General features: G+C 43.4%; 1 protein-coding gene across 1 annotated transcript in view; it reads right to left on the reverse strand.

Annotated features, from left to right (window-relative positions):
* Positions 1 to 15,463, reverse strand: part of TMEFF1 (transmembrane protein with EGF like and two follistatin like domains 1) — a 52,835-nt gene extending 37,372 nt beyond the window's left edge. The window contains exons 1-4 of the mRNA XM_009643507.2: positions 15,416 to 15,463; positions 14,652 to 14,835; positions 11,543 to 11,652; positions 8,597 to 8,726 (exon numbers count right to left, since the gene is read on the reverse strand). Of these exons, the coding sequence (XP_009641802.1) occupies positions 8,597 to 8,726; positions 11,543 to 11,652; positions 14,652 to 14,835; positions 15,416 to 15,463 (472 nt within the window). The remainder of the gene's footprint in view (positions 1 to 8,596; positions 8,727 to 11,542; positions 11,653 to 14,651; positions 14,836 to 15,415) is intronic.
* Between the last annotated feature and the right edge of the window lie 3,294 nt (positions 15,464 to 18,757).

Consider the following 18,757-nt stretch of genomic DNA (forward strand, 5'->3'; position numbering starts at 1 on the left):
CATAAGATCTGGCATCCTTTAAACAGTTTGTCCCTGCTTACTGTGCCCTTTTCTCTCTTCCCTGTTAAGATACTGAAAACTAAATTGTTTTCTTAGCCTTTTTGAGACTGTTAGAGACTCAAACTTGTTAAACCCCAAACAGATGAAGAGTACACACTCTGATTTTTGGAATCTGCTTATGAAGGTAAGTAGATTTATTTTTCTTTTTTACTCTCTGGCCCTGGGAGTTGTACATGAAGGAGTGATGTATAAAGCACCTGACTGCAGAAGCACCTCCAGAAGACAACTGGTCCTCAAAGTAAAGTTGGCTTAAGTCATCTAATGACAAAATAGCTCCTCTCGGCTGAGTCAATCGCTTCATATAAGGATGCTCTAATGGCATAGTTATTTCATTGACATGAGACTGACTGGATTAGCATTTGATGAGTGACAGCTCGCGGCTGCATCCCCTTTGCATTAGCAGTTCAAGCATCGGCAGGACTTGAGTTTCCTCATCACCCAGGCCAACCAACTCCAACTTCAGAGCATTACGGAGCTAGCTAGGGATTTTCTACAGGGATGTGCATCCCACTGGGCAGCACTCTGCACAGTGTCTTCAGCTAGCACGGCAGTAAAGGCAAGCCCTTAAACACACACCGAGTCACAAACCTCCTTCTGTCTTTCCTGCTCAAAGGAGGTGGAGAGCAGAGGATGGGACGGCAATTACTGTCAGTGAATTGCTCCCCATCCCCATTAGTTCAGCTTCTCTGGAAGATGAGGAGAGGAGCAGAGCACACACTCTGCTCGTCCCCCACCTCTCCTTTCATGCCTGCTTTGGTGATGGAGAAGGCAGCTGAATTTACTTCCACAAATCTGAAGGAAGAAGGAGACCAGACAAAGAGAGGAGCGGGGTTCTTACTTCCACATATGAGCTCATTGTTCACATCAGAGGAAAAACCAAACCCTCCGTTTGCTCAGTTCCCTCCCCCGCCTTTTTCTTTAAGCAGCTATATTTCTAAGAATAATTCTCTCTAGTGTGTGGATGAAAGCATGAAATTCCACGTTACTGGGTCACTTCACACATTAAAAATAATCTCCTGTCACATGGAGTATCAGGAATAGAGATTTTTTTTACCTCCACCTAAATTTTCCTTTCCTCTCATACCACTATTCTGTGTCTAATAGACTGAGCTTACTACCTTACAGAAATGAATGCAAAGCCAGAAGGGCTCTTGTTCCATCGATAGCAACCCTTTTTACTGACAAAGCAGACAATCCCATATAAAATGTCACTGTTGAGTCACTGAGAAACACGCCTTATGATCCGGCATTGCTTCATTAAGAAATTCAAAGGAGTATAATTTACTTATATGAGGTAGGTATATAGGCTTATTTGTAGTGGTGAAATTCCAGGGGAGAGAAGGCTGACATACAAGCATGAGCCAGTTCAACACATAATTCATATAAAAACCAAAGGCTAAAATGTCTCAAGGAAACTTGACTTGTTCCATGTTTTTACTGCCAACTCTTGCTCTCCACCTGCTTTCCCCTGCACATTCAGCCCCGAGGTGAGAAATGCCGCTGCACTCTGCTCCAGCATGGGGGGCTCCCATCACGCCACGAGATGCGTGTGCTGTGCGGCCGGGGAGGTGCCACCACGCAGACAGTACGAGCTGTAATGAGAGCACCACATATATGATGGAGGAGATGCTCAGACCACCCCTCTCTGTAGATTGTCCCATTGGTATAAGTGAAGTCCACAGGCAACTCTGTCTCCACTTGGGGGGACATCCTGATAAACGGGATAGATCCATTCCCACTTCTCCGGGCTTTCAGATCTCAAGAAATCATTAAAAAAAGAAAAAAAAAAAAGTGTCATCCTCTATAACATTTTGCATCATTTTCAACTTTTAACTGGCAGCTCATGCCTCTCCTCCGAGCCTGGGAGCTGTGCTAGGAGTCTTGTCTCCAGGGTAACTGTGCTAAACCAAGCCGGTGTTCCTGCTTCTTTCTGAGTCTTGGCTAGATTTTCCCCAGCAGCTGCTGGTTAAAAAAGTAGCAATTTTTTGCAAGCTTACTTGGACAAGCAGCCCTGCTTTTTTCAGGCCCTTACCAATTCAGGATTTCCCAAAGTCATCTCCATGCAACAAGACCTGGCAAGAAAGATGCTCAAACAAGTGAGGAAGCTGGGCAGAATGTGCATCCCTCCCAGCCACCAGCCAGTAATTAGAGACTGAGTGAGTGACCTCTCTCTTTACTTAAGCTACCCTTTTCCAAATATAAAAATATGCTTATACACAAATGTACAGGCTTCTGCTGTGAGCTGCTTTTAACCATTTCTGGGTAAAATACCTACAGAAGCACTTGGATCAGACACAGCAACCGAACGCTGCAAGCACCAGGCTACAGTCAGAATCCCTTTTTTTTTTTTTTGGTTCTCTCTGAACAGGAGCCATTTCTGAGGCAGAAGGTACTCTCTCCAAACCCAAAAGAGCCTGGAGCCTCCCTCATTCGGGAGGGATGGCTTTTAACTCCAACTAGCATGAAAATTGAACCCATCACTTCCCCATTTAGAATAATGGAATTGTTTAGGTTGGAAAAGACCCTAAAGATCATCAAGTCCAACCATTAACCTAACCCTGCCATCCCACCACTAAACCATGTCCTTAAGCACCTCGTCTGCCCGGCTTTTAAATACCTCCAGGGATGGGGACTCAACCACTTCCCTGGGCAGCCTGTTCCAGTGCTTGATAACACTTTCAGTGAAGACATTTTTCCTAAAGCCCAACCTAAACCTTCCATGGCATAACTTGAGGCCATTTCTTCTCGTCCCTTCACCCGTTACCAGGGATAAGAGACTGACCCCCACCTCACTACAGCCTCCTTTCAGGCAGTTGTAGAGGATGATAAGGTCTCCCCTCAGCCTCCTTTTCTCCAGGCTGAACAACCCCAGTTCCCTCAGCCGCTCCTCATCAGACTTGTGCTCCAGACCCCTCACCAGCTTTGTTGCCCTTCTCCGGACATGTTACAGCATTTAAGGCAACAGCTCCAAACTGCTAAGTACAAACAGGAGGACAAACAGTCCACTGATGAATTTAAAGCAAGCAGACCCTTCTGCTTGATTCATGTGGGGCAGATGATCCAGTGGGCACTGGATCCAGAGCAAACCTATCTGATCCTGCTCATGGAGAGGTAGGCAAAGAAATGCCAAAATGCCACCCCTTTTTTAGATCTATGTAAGAAACAGGTCAGCAGCTATTCAGTTGCAGGCAGAACAAAACACCTCTTGACACATCAGAGGTAAAACTGTATGCTGTTCTCCAGGAAACAAAGCCAAAAAATGGTGGTTTTGTGGAATGTAGCCATTGCAAGGCTTAGCTGACAGCTGAGAAGGGATTTCCAGCTTCTGAAGTTTGGCACCCAAGAGCGATTACACTCTTTATACCCAAGTCCTGGATTTTCCCCTAAAGCTTTTGGGATACAGCTGCGGGGTTTTCAGTACAAAGACAGTACATGCCACTTCTTTGCATTAAGCAGAAATTGGTCTTCCCACACCAGCACTCCAGAAACGTCACTGAGCAAGTCCTGGATAACGTGACTCTTATTCAGTTATCTTCGGTTACTCATCTTATGAAACAGAACTGGAAGAGAGAAAGGGCAGTTGCTATCTCAAGTCATAGTTCTCTGTTAGCAAACCATATTCTGCCTGGATTTCCCAGTTAACAGCTAACAAAGCAGCCCTCTCCATAGTGGGACAGGGCAAGCTTTCTGCAGCTTAACCTTGGTTACACAAGAGTGCCTCTAGGTAAAGCTTGAGTAAAATTGCCAAGAACTTGCTAGCAAAGATGACTATCCTGATCTACAGTCAGCACTAGATAGAGCGATGAGATTGCTGTTGCATTACCCAGTGGGAGCTTTTGATTTTTATTCTTTCCTCAGCATTGTGCAATTCCCCATCAGCTCCCGCAGCAGCACAGACCCCAGAAATCTTCCAACAGCGGTGCAACAGCCAGCATTTTGGAAAAGATCTGAAATCGGCACAGACCACTTCAAGCCACCAGCCAGAGCAAAGACCAAAGCAAAGCAAGCTCCAACTTCCCACTGCTGGCAGCAGAGCCGAGCTCACGCCGCTGCACAAAAGCGGTTTGGGAAGGAGCGTGGCAGCTCAGCCACCCTGCGCACCCAGCAGCACCATCCCAGCCCTCCTCCCACTGCTGCTGGGTTTGCATCCCCACCCTGCAGGAGCAAGGCTGCCTGCCAGCTAGTACCCTTGATTTTGATATGCCAGCAGGAGCTTTCGGGGAGGAATGCTGACAAGCCTAATTGCCAGCAGCTGCAAGGCCTCTGGCTGCTGGAGATAGGCTTTTAACCTCCGCCTTGCCAGGCTGTGGGTAGGGAATGTCCCTTTGCCTTGACATCTTCAGGGGAAAAGCAGTTGCTATCGCTTGATCCTGGTAGCCATTTCCTGCTTAATTATGCCATGCCAAAAAAAAAATAAAACGTACAGGATATTAAATCCTGGCACATGTTGATGATATATGTCTGGGTAAGCCTGTTTCTTTCCTTCCAAAACATTTCCTAATGGCAGAACGGTGACACTGTGCGATCGCAAACCCTCCTCGCAGGCTGGACAGGAAGGCTCCTGCGCTGCACTGAGTCTGGGAGTAAGGGTCTCGCTCAGCTCTCAGAATCAATGAGTGTTTTTATAGCAGGTTTTCATGTTTGTTATGGCTTTCTTGCAAGAGCATTTCACACTTTCCTAATCTAGAAGTGAGTTTTCTAGAATTTTTTCCTTAACTCCCTCGAAAGGATGAAACTGAGCTTATTACATTTCTTTTCAGGACAATGTGTGCATCTAATTATGCTTCACTGTAAGCCTCCCACCAAGAAGCATTGACTGTAAAAACCTGTGCATTCAAATTCAGGGTAAGAGATCAATTATTTCAGACTGAAGAACACGAAGTTAAAGCCACTCTTAAGAGAATCGTTCCTTAAATCTAACAGAGCTATAGTGTTTGTTTCTAGTCCTGCTTTTTTTTCAACTTTAGAAATCCCAATAGAAAAAGCAATGGACTGTGCCTTCCAAATATATACAATACACTGAGATTCTATAAGTACAACACATCAAGTAGTCCCTTGTACTGCAGTTTCATTTTCATGTGCATATAATATAAATCTGACAGCAGTCGAATTCCTGGCTCTGCGTGCGGGCCGACAGGAGCACACATTCTTAGAAATGAATCGTAAGGGTCTATTTCTTATTTATTAAATTAATTTTTTTTATTTAAACTAATAAAAGACAATAAATTCATCAACAAAAGCAGGCAGAAGAAATCAAGGGACTTGGTGACACCACTCCTCAATGCTCCGAGCATCCTGACCGCCCTCTCTTCCTGGCCTCTTAAATCTGTTTGGCTGGCAAGCCAGTTCAGGATAATCTCTGGTAGATGATGGTATAACATGAATGAATATCAGCGTAATGTCACCCTGAACTGATCAAGGGTTCAGGTCAGCAGCAAGACTGCTGATGCTGTGAGCTTGAGAGGAGTCCTGGTGTAGGTATTGCCATCTCCCCATGCCCAGCTGGATGGCCCCCATCTTTGCATTTGGTTGTGGGCTGAACTGCAAACCAGGAACTGATAAGGGTGAGAAGTAAAAAGGAAAAGGGTGGGACAGTGCTCTGATTTTGTTCATAACGGAATCCCACAGAGCAAGGAGGAGAAGCTGTGGAAGATGGGAGTTACTACCAGCTGGGACTTGGCTTCGCAGCCCTGTTCATCTCCACCCAGTCACAGGCTGGATGAATGCAAAAGGCCAGGCCAGGTATAGACCAAAACTGTGTATAGCTTGATTTCAGCCATCATTTCTTAAAGGTATATTAAGGTATTAGGCAAAGAGAACACTAAAGCTGCATTTAACTCGTTTACCTAGTTTCTCTGTATTTTGCAACATGGGGCTGCATGCATTGGCTGAAACCCGCAGACCCTTATCATCCACAGCTTGTGCCAGGCTTAATTAGGCATAGAAACACCTCTGTAAACCCAGTATTTTGAAAAAACCCCAATGTCCCTTCATTGAAATATGGGCTTTGACAATATTAAGACCTCTATACGCAGTCCTGGAAACTTCAGCCATACATTCTCTTACCTTTCTCTAAACACCATTTTTAATGTCAAAACTTGCATTTTCTTCACTCCTAAAGCACCTCTGATTGACTCTCTTTTCCAACGTTGCTTATTTTAGGACCTTGCAACTCTGACAGCACTTGGACAAAGGAAATTGTGCTGTTAAATCACCCATGACTGTAAAAATTTAATCAAAACATTACCTGCCAAGAAATAGGTCTGGCTAAATCACTCAGTATAGTCTGTTCCAGTGCTGTAGCTTCAGAAGGTATCAATCCCTAGCAAATGGGAAGTATTTCATTCTTGTATGAGATTCAGAAGTCTGATGTACTTTAAATATTAAATAGTTGTTACAACACTATGGGGGAATTTTGCCCTGTTGTCTCAGGTGGATCCTGCCAGGATGAAGCTTTGCTTTGAAAAAACAAAACTCTGGTAGGAAACCACTGAACCAATACTTAGCTCCCAATGATGTCCCAGAACAAAGCATTTGCATAGCAAATTTGGAAGCATTCAGCAAAAATGAATGGGGGTCTGTGAAAGATTTTTTTCATTTGGGCATTTGATTCTCCATACATATGTGTTACAGATCAAGAGTACAAATATATTGACTTCTTGATGGCCAAGGCATGGACAGGTTCCAGAGGATGGCTTTTATCATCCAATATTTTCACATCAGCCGGAGCACATCAGACACTCAGGGTCGCAGCCTGAATCGCATCCTCGGTTTTGGAAATGTGTTCTTGGTACTCTCTGGTCAACTGTGTCTCTCAGTACATGTCTTGATCTCTTACAGTAAGGGCTAAAAATTATGCTGTGTTTCCTGGGTTTTATGTAGGACTTAAAGAAAAGGAATGGGAGGTTAAAAAAAGATCCCAGACCAGCTGAGTAACATAGCAATTAGCTGCCAGCAACCTGAGACTGAGAAGAATCGATTTTTCATTCTGAAATGTCTTTTTCTTAGTAGGGTAGAACACATATAAAAATAATAACTTTTTTTTTCCCCAAAACATTATTCTAGTATTTTGGTTTGGTGAGGGAAAGAAACTTTCATGTTGTGAGTCTGTTTCTTAAAATAATTTGGGCATGAAATTAAAAAAAATTATTTACTTATACATCCTCAGTTCAAACCTCCATACTTCTTGGGTGCTGTTACAGGAATATATGAGTGCTCCAAAACTGTAATGTATTTTTTTTCCTATTTCTGTAGCATCTGGAGATAATTTACAGGTAGGAGGCTGAGAAAGAAGGTAGATTCAGTCATCTGCCTGAGGTATGCTGGAATTACACAGCTGAGCTGGGCACAAACCACAGGTTTCCTTCAGTTCTAGGACCAACATCACAGATTGGTTTGGACTTTGGTAAACAACCCCAAATCTCAGCACAGGTCTGTGCTGCAGTCAAAGGCATTAGAGCAGCTCATGTAAAACACCGCCACGCTGCGTTTAAATGAGGCAGCTCTGGGACTGGCAGCAGCAAGGAACTGGGCCTAGGTATGCTGCCTGGATACTTACCCGAATTTCCAGGTAGGAGGTTGCAGCTACCAGTGAGTTCCAGGCTGCTACCTCTAAATTGTCATCAATAATGAGACCAGACAACATAAAGCTAGCTAGGAGCATGCACCCAATCTGTAATCATGCTTTTGGCTGCCCTACGGATGTAACCTTGCTTAGGCTAATCCAAGTAACTAGTTTGTACCAACAGATGAGGGATGTCCCACAGCTTAAGTTTTTTTGTGTGTTATTTATGTACCAAAGAATGCAGTTGTTGATGCTACTGAGTCATTTAATTTAATTCTGAGAAAGCCAGTCATGCTTCTGGTCTCACCAGCTTTGAATCTGTCCAGAGGTTCAGAAGACCTCTGGTGCCTGAAGTTTCTGTCTCCAAGAGCGTGTTGCAATATTGAAGACAGTGAAAACCTGTCCCATGTATTTTAAGTGTGTGGAAAATATGTGTTTTATGTGGAAAGACATGAAAGGGCAGTCCATTAGAAAAGTAAGGTACAATGATTTTGTAAGAGTTGTGCATACCTTCAATGTAATGACCCAAAGTGAAATTAGTCAAAGATGATGCCTTGGATACAGGTAGAGTGGCCGTCAGGACAATCAGTGTCTCTTGCTGGATGTCACGCTAATTTTGTACACCCAAAAAATTAGTCCTAAAGAAATGACTATTGGAGGCTGCTTCAAATTTGTTGTGAGCCTTTTGATGAATACCAAGGTTCCTCTATACATACAACAGAAGCATTCACAAACTGTTTTCTTAGAGAAAGTATTTCTACTTTTAATGTTCATTTATTAATCGGTTAGCATATCAGATGTATCAGATTTCTTCTATATAAAAATATTCCATCGTTAAGGAGGACATAGGGTTTTCACATTGTTTCATTCTATGAAAAGCATGAAAATTACTGTCTCTGGAATTAAGGGCAAAACTAAAGAGCTAACCATATAACATCACTCATTAGTGACACAAAGCAATGTTTTACATACCAGAGTAACAAGGTCCTTTTGATACCACTGTTATCTCTTTCTGATGCTTGCAAGCAGCTCTCCTGAGGAAGCATTCATTTTGGTAAGTGTCTCCGTTTGATCCACAAACAGGAATATAGTTTGTGTGACACTGGAGAAGAAATGATGAAGTAACTCAGTCATACAAAATCATGGGGTTAGTCTCAAAAGCATACTAATATACAGGAAGATAGTTGTGTAAATGTGAATTACTAGAAGTAACTTATAACCCTGTTCACTAAAGGAAGATTTAAAATATATTAATTTCTTAATATCACTATATGTATTCCTTTTAGATCACTGAAATAATAGTCCAACTCCGTATGGGCTGAACATAGGAATTCAGTGGGAAAGATGAAAAGAACAAAGTAACTATAGTGGGACTCGGTAATGGCTAGAGGGAATATGACAAACATCTAGACGTGTTTGAAGGATAAACACACTGAGAAAGGCGAAAACTTCTTCAAGATAATACAAGACACAGGGGGATGAAACTGAGCAAAGGAAAATTTAAGGTGAACAGTGCCTAAGGGGAGATTTGCTAATATTTTGATCATAGAGGGATCTTTCAGGGGAGGTGGAAAACAACCACTGTCCCCATTAAATTAATGAGCATCATGAGTCTGTTTTACTTGGTCAACAACTATAATAATGCCTTTGTATTACTGTGCTGAGAAATTCTGAGCTTCAAGTCAGTAGCATTGGTACATTTAATAAAAAGAAATGAAGAAAGGAAACTTTATCATTCAGAATGGCTTTGGCAGAGGCAGCCAGTATTTTGCTATTTTCTCCCACTCTAAGCAAGATGGATTACATACCCCTTGTATGTATAACGTATATTAAAACAGGCAACTCTTCTGGGGAATGATACTTTCCAACAGACAATTCTCTATTCAATCCTAAATTTGCTGTGTGATGTTTTAAAGTTGTAGCTTTCTGCCCTGAGGATAGAAAATGAGGGGCAAAGTGATTTCTTCTTTACAGTTTGGTAAGCCTTTAGCGGTTTGGTACAGAGCAGCCAAAAGTTCTCATGCAAACATCCTTTAGGAGTAGAGTTGTTTTCTTGTGAGGAAATGCTTTAACAGCTCAAATGACCAAAAGGCAGAGCATCTCTCCACCGACGGGATGTGCTCTGCAAAGCGCCCTGTGGGAAAGTCCATCCAGGCTCCATCCAATGCTGCATCATTGCAGGGTGCCCAGAATCTGAAGAGATGTAAGGTTTACTCACTATCTCTATTCCTTTTCCTATTCTGTCTTATTAAACCATTCATTGTCAAACCTTTCTTACTGAGATCAAAAAAGAGCCCTGCGCCAGCTCGCTCTCACCTCCCCCCGCTGGTCCGTAACACACTCACTAGGTCTTGATCAGTTTTTAACTCAGGTTTGGTAAAACATCATCCAAATTACAGCAAAAGACCTTTCCAAAAGTTTGGTGAATGTGTGTTATCCCCCACCTCTGTTGTAATAAAAAGGGAGCTATCCTTTTTCCTGACTAGGGCTGTAGAAAGTCAGGGTGTCATTAAGGTCACTGCAAGCAGAGCCCAGGCTGAATCCTTCAGCACCTCTCCTTCAGTCTAATTTGTAAATTTGATTCTGGGGAATCAAAGTTCTGTATCATTTTTAGTCATCATGACCTGGGTATTAGGAAGTCATAAAATTTACCACCTACAGAAAATAAATGAAATCTTTGTTTAGCCTAGGGTTGAATTTCTTTTCCTCTCTTTTAATCGTTACTGGGTTTTGATCTTACTATTTTTCATAAATAAGAGTTACAGACAGAGTGAAGGCTGATGAATAAACCTCTTCTCCTAAGAATTTTTCCTCCCTTCAAAAGGCAGTCAGATCCCATTGTTCTTACGGGACATAAGCTGCAGAATGCCCTGGGCATAGGTACCCCCCTGAACGCCACCACGTCAAAAGCCAGCTCTGAAACCCTGGCCTCCAAATCCAGTGTAAGATCACATACACACTGTTGCTATTCTGGTTCCCCTTGATTTATTATTTATTGGAAACAGAACACACGATTATTTTTAAAACACTGAAAGATAGCCCACTCCAGGGTTGGTGATAACACTGCAACCTCTTCCAGTTTTACAAGGAGTCTTGTAATATTTGATACATTTGTCCTGGGTATAAATTGTAAAAGCAGAGAACCTCAGTATTCTTTTTTCTTTAAGAAGTGGTGGACAGGAGGGGAGAAAGGATTGCCATGATAATTATAAAAACTGTAAACTAAAGGCTCAAAAACCAATGAAGCGAACTGAACTTGCTATTTACTACTTTTTAAAATTTCAGAGGTTATTTTTAAATCAAATTCCTGTACTTTTTTTTTCTTTCCTGAGTGGGACTAATTCACTGTTTTCATTCATAAACTTTGTGATCGCTGGTGATCCTGTTATTATCTGATTTTCGAAATGTGTTAAGATCTTCCAGGGTCTAGTGCACCACATTTGGCCACCAGAAGAGCAGGGAAGAATCCCCCAAATACTGGGTATTAGAGTAAGCAATCTACACTAAGTATTGCATTTAAATTATAAAGCTTCATCTGATGTGTGTGACTACGCTTGAACACCCCTGGTGACCTCCCCTCCTGTCTCGGGTCTTGGGGCAGGGGGAGGCAGGGGGTGGGTGCCTGGCACTTGGTAGCCCTCCATTCTTCCCCACATGGGTCTGTGCTCCTGGCGGACTTACCAAAACCCTGCGGGGAGCTAACGTGATGCTACCACACTCTCCACTTGCTCCCTGAGCACACCCTGGCTGAAGTTCAGTCACGTACCACCCCAATCGGTGCCGTTAAAAAAGGAGCCTATGGTTAGGCTGTATAAGCCTGTTGATGAGCAGCATTTTTAAAGCGGTGCTTCTACAAATACTTCAATACACCTGACAGATTGGTCAGAAACGGCAAACAAAAAGGTGAGCAGCCCTTACCTGGAACTGACACGCACATTTCAAGCCGTCGCCCTCTTCCTTGCACAATCCTCCGTATTTACACGACGATTCGTCACACACTCTTACGTCGGATTCCCTTACATTTAACTCTGTGAAAAAAAATAGAAAAGAGAGACAGAAAAGAAATCATAAGATGAGCAATTTTGGGGACTGTCTTGTCCTCAAACCCACTGAGCTGCCCCCCACTGCCTTACCCCAATTATGGAAACTAAAGGAAAAAGCCAGAGCTGTTCCCAGGCTGCCCTGCTCCCCAGAGGCAGCTTTCCCTGGTTGGCACAGCGGCTGTGGCTAAACGCTGCTTCACCACCCAAACAGATATGGAGCAGGTGCATGTTTACACAGCCCATATTCCCTTCCAGGTCCCCCCTGCCGGGGATGCCCCCAGTACGAAACCTTCCCCTGCAGAAATGATGCCTGGCAGGAGTCAGGACCTTTACACAAGACATAGCCCATGTTTCTCACCCACCACCTCTTTTTGGTTTCTCACTTGCCACAAAGGTCCTGAAGAAGAAGAAAAGCTCAAACGTCAGAATTTCTCTGCCTGGTTTTCCAGTCTCCGCCTTGCCCACACTGTTATCCTTCAGACTAAAAATAAACCGAAGTGTCTAAACTATTGTAATTTGCTTGCACTGTAGGAGCCAGAGTAATGAACCAGAGCCCTCTGTCTTAGCTGCTGCACAAAAATTCGGAGCACCAATGCAGCTGCTGCCTCAGTAAGCCTGCAGCAGGGGTGCAGCCGGCAAGAGGGAAACCGAGGGGCTGGGCACATCAACTGCCTAGGCAGTAGCTCCCCCCCCCAAAAGCTGCTTAAATGGCTTCAAGCTTTTTTAGGCATCATATTCCAAGGGCAGTTTTAAAGGAGAATAAATATATACTTTTGAAATAAGTATTCGATTTGAACCACATATAGAAGAGAGAGCAGAAGGCGACACCGGTGGGATAATGGAAGTGGTCAGTGTTAGCCTAAACATGACCCCGCCAGGCTGCGTGGGACCGGTGCTGTTACTATCCCTTGAAATGGAAAGGTGAAAATAACACCAAGGGCTCTGGAAAAATCCTCTGCCACTGTTTAAGGCTGTGCTGATATCAAAGGATACCATTCGAAGCTGTCTGTGCTGCGGCTTGAGTCAGAAACCTCCAGGACTCTACAGTAATATGACCCACTAAGGAGATTCATTGACAGCGCTGCGATTTAAAAGAACGTCTGTGACTTTTAATAGGCAAGCCCTATCCAGATAACTGGCTTAAAGAAAGCACTGAATACCAGCCATTCAGAAACGGGGAAAGGTAGGTCAAAAGCAGAAGAAAATAATGCTCGCTGCCACTTACAGCCTTAAACAGGCAGTCACCCCCCTGCTCACAGAAGCGTCAGCTCTTCGGTGTGACAGTGACAGACACCCTGGAAAACTGCTCCTGTGGGTTTACGTGACATTAGGAAAAATGTCTTCACTGAAAGAGTTGTAAAGCATTGGAACGGGCTGCCCAGGGGAGTGGTCGAGTCCCCATCCCTGGAGGTATTTAAAAGCCAGGCAGATGAGGTGCTTAGGGACATGGTTTAGTGGTGGGATGGCAGGGTTAGGTTAATGGTTGGGCTTGATGATCTTAAAGGTCTTTTCCAACCTAAACCATTCTATGATTCTATGATTCTATGAACTTTATACACCCTTCCCCCCCCCAGGTTATATAAATAAATATATAATTATATAATAATTTGTGTAGCAAATTACGCTATGTGTTATATACTTCTATATTTTATATAGCATAATTACATATTTTTTCATAGCACTAAAGTTAGAGGATTATAGCTCAACAGAAGGTCCAGTTATAACCCACATATTTTGTCAACTGAGAGAAAAAAATGAAAAAATACTGCTTTTTTTTTTTTTTCCCCCTACATCCATAATTCCCAAAGGCCTAATTGAGGAGGGCAATGCGTGTGATGCCGGGTAGTTAGGTATCCTGGTTGCCATCACAACCCCGTGCATGTGCTCTCTAATGTTATTCTTAATGTCGCCATTTATCAAGCACGACTGCTGCGTTGTAGGGACCGAGTTAATGTGACAGAACATCACAGCTTTTCAATTTAGTGTGTTCATAACTCGCTCCTGAAGGAAATGTGCCTGCCTTTCTCCTCGTGAAGATCTGTTCCGCAAAGGTGAACAAACTATCGAGATTAATTAAGGGGAAATGATTGTCATATCTGAAGGAAGGATCCACCTTTAGGTGATATCACACTTGAGAAAATGCAATTTATAAAAGGGAGTAGCCAGACAGACAAATTACAGCATCAGCAGCTTTCAAAATCCTGTTTTTAGCAGCCCAGGAGACTAAAGAGGTGTGGGGCCTCCTTCTCAGCTCTCAGCTGAGCTCGCTGGACTCGGTGCTTTGCAGCATCCTACCCGATACCCCCCACCAGCAGAAGAAACCCCTTGGCAGCTGCAACTCGGGCTTGAAATCCCGAGGGTCTCCACGATGTCCAACGGGCCAAGCAGCACAGTGCAGACTTTCCCCCGACCTCTGCGTCCCCCAGTGGGAAAGAGGCACACGACCACCCAGGAAGGAGCCTCTTCACCATGGAGGTGGGGGGCAAGGGACCTCACTTTTCTGCAGGGAAGGGCGGGGACCCAGGGGGAGTCAGAAACAGTCCCCAGCTAGCAGTTCAGCATCAAGGCTGAACCAGAGATGTTCTTGTTCCTGACTTAGCTATTGCTCTGGCTGCAAAAGCCAGTGAGAAAGGGAAAGATTTCAGAACAAAACTGTAACAGGAGATGTGAAGACGGAGACGGGGAATCAGCCTTTGTGAGCCCCCCTCGCCCCAAGAAACCGAGGCTTCTCTTTTTTAAAAAAATCCACGGGAGGAATTAAGATGACAGAAAGTGCACCATTTTAATGGTTAACTTAATTTTAGTGTAACTAAATTTAGTGTAACTTAATTTAGTGTAACTCAAAAATGTAGTGTTTTTCTTTCCACAAAAATGATAAATACTGATGATAAGCATTTTTGCTTGAGATGAAGGCTGAGCAGGGAAGGCCATTCAGAGACCAGGAACCAATGTGATTTTCCAAAACCGTACAAAAGAGGAGATACCCTGGCGACTGGCACTTGAATGCGACAGCCGAACTTTATTCTGTGGCAGGCTGTCACCTAACGTCCATTCAGTGGCAAATTCCAGCAGCCGCGCAATCAAGCCTCTGACAAGGCACGATTGCATCTGATGGACTTGCAGGTACGGAGGAGCGTGGTGGCCGTGATGACTCCCACTTCTACAGTGCTTGGTTCAAAAACGAATAGATGAGAACGGATGGTAACACAGCGATGTGTTGAGGGACAGTGGCTGCCTTGCATGTCTGAAATATGGTCTCTCTTCAGTGGATTCCCCACAGAGAGAGAATTAAAATGGAATTTCTGCAATTATTTCCAGAAGAACAGAATCATTACCATTATATGTGAGAACAGGCCTGTGAAAGGAGTAAGAACATGAGGCAAATGGTTTAGGGTAATTTCTTACATGTTTCTTTAATGCCTATCGCAACTCATTTCCTAGACTTTTAGCAGGTATAAATAAGAGAGAGCCTCAGTGTGATTCATTATGTACAGCGAGAAGATGGTAAGTAGTAATCCATCAACTCCCAGGAGAAAATATAATTACTGCAATTAAATCAGGTTTCCAAATTTATGATAAAATTAATCTCCAAAGGCCTGAAATGAGGTATTAAAAATGATTTGCTAGTATCTGTGCAGCCAATACACTTTCTGGTGGTGTGAGGGCTGACCAGCACAGAGCAGCTTGCAAGAATTTGGGCAAATCAAGGTCTTTTGGGGTTTTTTTTCCTCTTCTGATATGAACTCACCTTATGATAATTTGATACATCAATAAAAATGAGGAAATCCTTCTCCATCCTCACTCCTTTCAGAGAATTTGAAGTACAGCTCGATACGAGTAGCTGGAGATTGGCTTTTTGCCTGTGACCTCGAAATGCATTGCTCTGAGGCGTGAACCTCTTATTATAAGCTAAATTACACGTGTCAAAATGCTGAACCTGAAAATTAAATCAAATTTGTAGGTTTAAGTACATCAAACAGGTTGCTTCCATCTGGATACCTTGAGAATAAAATAAAATCTAAGATGGGCAAATCTGGTAACTTCATAAGCAATTTGTTTTTTTCAAAACTCGTGGGTTCAAAACTGGGGTTGGCAATAGTACATAGCAATAATGAATGGCTGTAAGGAACCAAACCCATAATTTTCCCACATGGAAGTAAGGGGGTGGGTTCAGTAGCTGTGCTGCCAACTTTGGCCATCCTGAATATTTCAGCTGTGCCTGGGAAAAAAAAAAACAACTTTCTGCCTGCCTACCTGCCTGCCTGTTTTCTGTTTCCTACGGGTAAGACCCCAACCAGAGGAGGTGCCAGGACACCTCAGCCCCTTTTCCTCTTGACCTATGGGTTTGGTACAAGACAGGGAGCAGCTTGCACCATTTGCACTAGAAGGAGAAAGCAAAGCAGCATGGGGCACCTCACTGCTGCTTTTCTGTCCTCTGAAGAGTTTGTTCTTTGTGAAGCCAAGCTTTAAAGCAGGATGTACAACCTCTCGTGGAGGTCATATACAGACACATACATGGAGACTCATGAAAGTTCATAAAGGGTCTGCTACTCTACAGGTTAAAAAAAAAAACAACCAAAATTGTAAGAACATATGAGTGGGTCAACATTGGCTTGGGAAAGGGCTCGAAGGAGAAATTATGTTGTGTGAGGATATGTCAGAGCCCACAAAGTTTGCTGGAGGCACTGGCCTTATGACTGGATGAGCTCTCAGGACCACAGAAGAGAGTCAGAATCTGAAGAGCAGAAAACCTATATCCTACTTGATTTTGGGAGTCAGTCTTATGACTCTGGATTGGCTTTTCCAGCTGGTGATCATTCCGGTTTTGGCAAATTATTTAGCAATGATTGGAGAACTTAATGGGGAAAAAAACAAACAAGAAAACCTTTTCCTTAAGGATTATAAAGCCGAGCTGCTCACGTGACAAGTACAGTAATAACCTGTGTCTTAAATCTAACTGCTGAATAAAACATCACCCGCCAGCCGCACCCTTTGCCCCACAACAAAGATGACATTCAGGAGACAGTCCTATGCCCTAGATGTTCCCAAGCACAGCCTGTCCACTTGAACCAGGAAGGTGAGCTTGGGTGACATCACAGGTGAATAAAATTGCTGCAAAAAAGGTGTTTTGGATGCCCCTGCAATACCTCTGCTCGCCTTCAGCTGCCAGCTCAGAAGAAAATAGCACAGCTCTCCTGTAGATCCTACCAGTCCCATGCAGACATACGAGCGTCCCAGCTGGTACTGGCTTAAATCACTTTAAATTACCATCAACTACAGTGGCTTTGACGTTGGCTCAGACACTTAGCTCACATGCACATCTCAACACATAGTCGTTTACACGTAGGTGTCTTAATCTACAAGCTCAGCCTCATCCCATTGCTCTTTCCAAGTGCACCCAGTACCACCACTGCTGCAATAAGTCATGCAAATGCTTACAGAGCTGTCACACACAGGCTGTGGACAGGAGGCATAATTTTGGGAGTCCCTGCACATGATCTACTTGTTCTGACACTGGCAAAGTGCTGGCATATGTGTTTGAAGTGAGGCAGCGTTAAGTTATTCCCCACTTCAGCCACTGGGAACAAATCTTACGGATAAATGCAAGTTACAGCCATGTACAACAGAACTTGTTTCTATTTATTTTATTGCAGGTCTCCAACTCCCCACTGGTTCCTACTACACCTACTGCACCAGTTTCCCTCCATAACCAATCTTTCTTTACCGCTCATGTACTATATTTTCTCTGCCCCTTTCAGGACATCAGAGCAACATTCAAGAAACAGCATGTTTCTGCTTTGCAAGTTGAAATAAGAAGATTAAGGGGAAAAAATCTCTGAAGTGGAGGGGTCCATTTGCAGAGCCACTGAAGAAGCAATAACCAAGCACCGGCAGAGAAGGAGCATTCCCCTTACTGGCATTATGCTACCCCAACGGTGAGATTAGCTAAGAATAGCCTTTTTCCTGGAGACTTTGTGGCTTCTTTTAAGATAGTGAAGCCATATGTTGGACTTCTAGTTTGCACAGTAGAAATGTGAAACAAGGACACGGGCAGACACACACCTCAGTTCTTTGCAGAAGAAGGGAAGCAAAGGTTGCTTGTGTGGTGGACACAGAAAGAAGGATATTTTTATCTTCTACCAGCTTCGATGTGCCGCATCCACCAGCACTAATCTGACACCTCTTACCACAACTTCTGTGCTCTATTTCTGGAGCAAAAAGCAAACCGGGAGCCAAACTCACCTAACGTATGCCAAATACTGAAGGTGAAATGTTGTTCCACCTGCTTGGCACCTGTGTGGTTTGTTTTAAATCAAGCCAGCACATACTGCTCAGATGTGTACCTGTACACAAGCAGTTCTGGGGGAAAGGAAGCCCCCAGGCTTCGCATCAATTTCTTTGACACCTGCCGCTGATGCCATTTGAAGAAAACACCCAGTATTTACTCCTGCTTTTTCTTCATCTCATATTCATGAAGTGTTTCACTGAAACATAGTTCATCTTAGCAGACAGTGAGCAAGCAGCCACTGCTACCTGTCCCTTGGTCGAGAAGGATCCTTGGCTTTAGCGCTGCAGCTGAAGGGCAAGTGTTATTCCTTGCTTCATTGGCTAGAGCACAAAGTATTGCTAAAATATGATGCCTTCAGAACTAAGACCTTCCAAAATGAGTATGTATCATTGACAAAACCTGAAAATACCATTTATTTGGTAACTAATAAACAGTCTCTACATTGTGTTATCCATATCTTTTTGCTGTCCCCATCTGTTCCAGCATTTGTGGATTATGAAAATCATAATAATTTGCATTGTAAAGGTTTTTGCCTGTTGAATCTTCTCAGGAATTGTCTGAGGTAATGGGGGAAGAATAAGAGAGCAGACAAAACCCTCAGACAAAGTTAGTAATTACTTGTCCAAATAAATAATACTTGCTCATGTCAGACAAGTCAAAGCAAGACAGAATGGATCATACTGTTTTGTTCATAGGAAAAGGCATATTTTTTTCAGAAAAGAAAACAGAAAATAAGGCAAACTCTACTGGGAAATGATTCAGGGATAAGGAGGATGCCATTCAGACACTGCCCATCTCCTT

The sequence above is a fragment of the Egretta garzetta genome, unplaced genomic scaffold (assembly GCF_000687185.1).
Source record: "Egretta garzetta isolate BGI_Z169 unplaced genomic scaffold, ASM68718v1 scaffold88, whole genome shotgun sequence".
NCBI classification, from domain to species: Eukaryota; Metazoa; Chordata; class Aves; order Pelecaniformes; family Ardeidae; genus Egretta; species Egretta garzetta.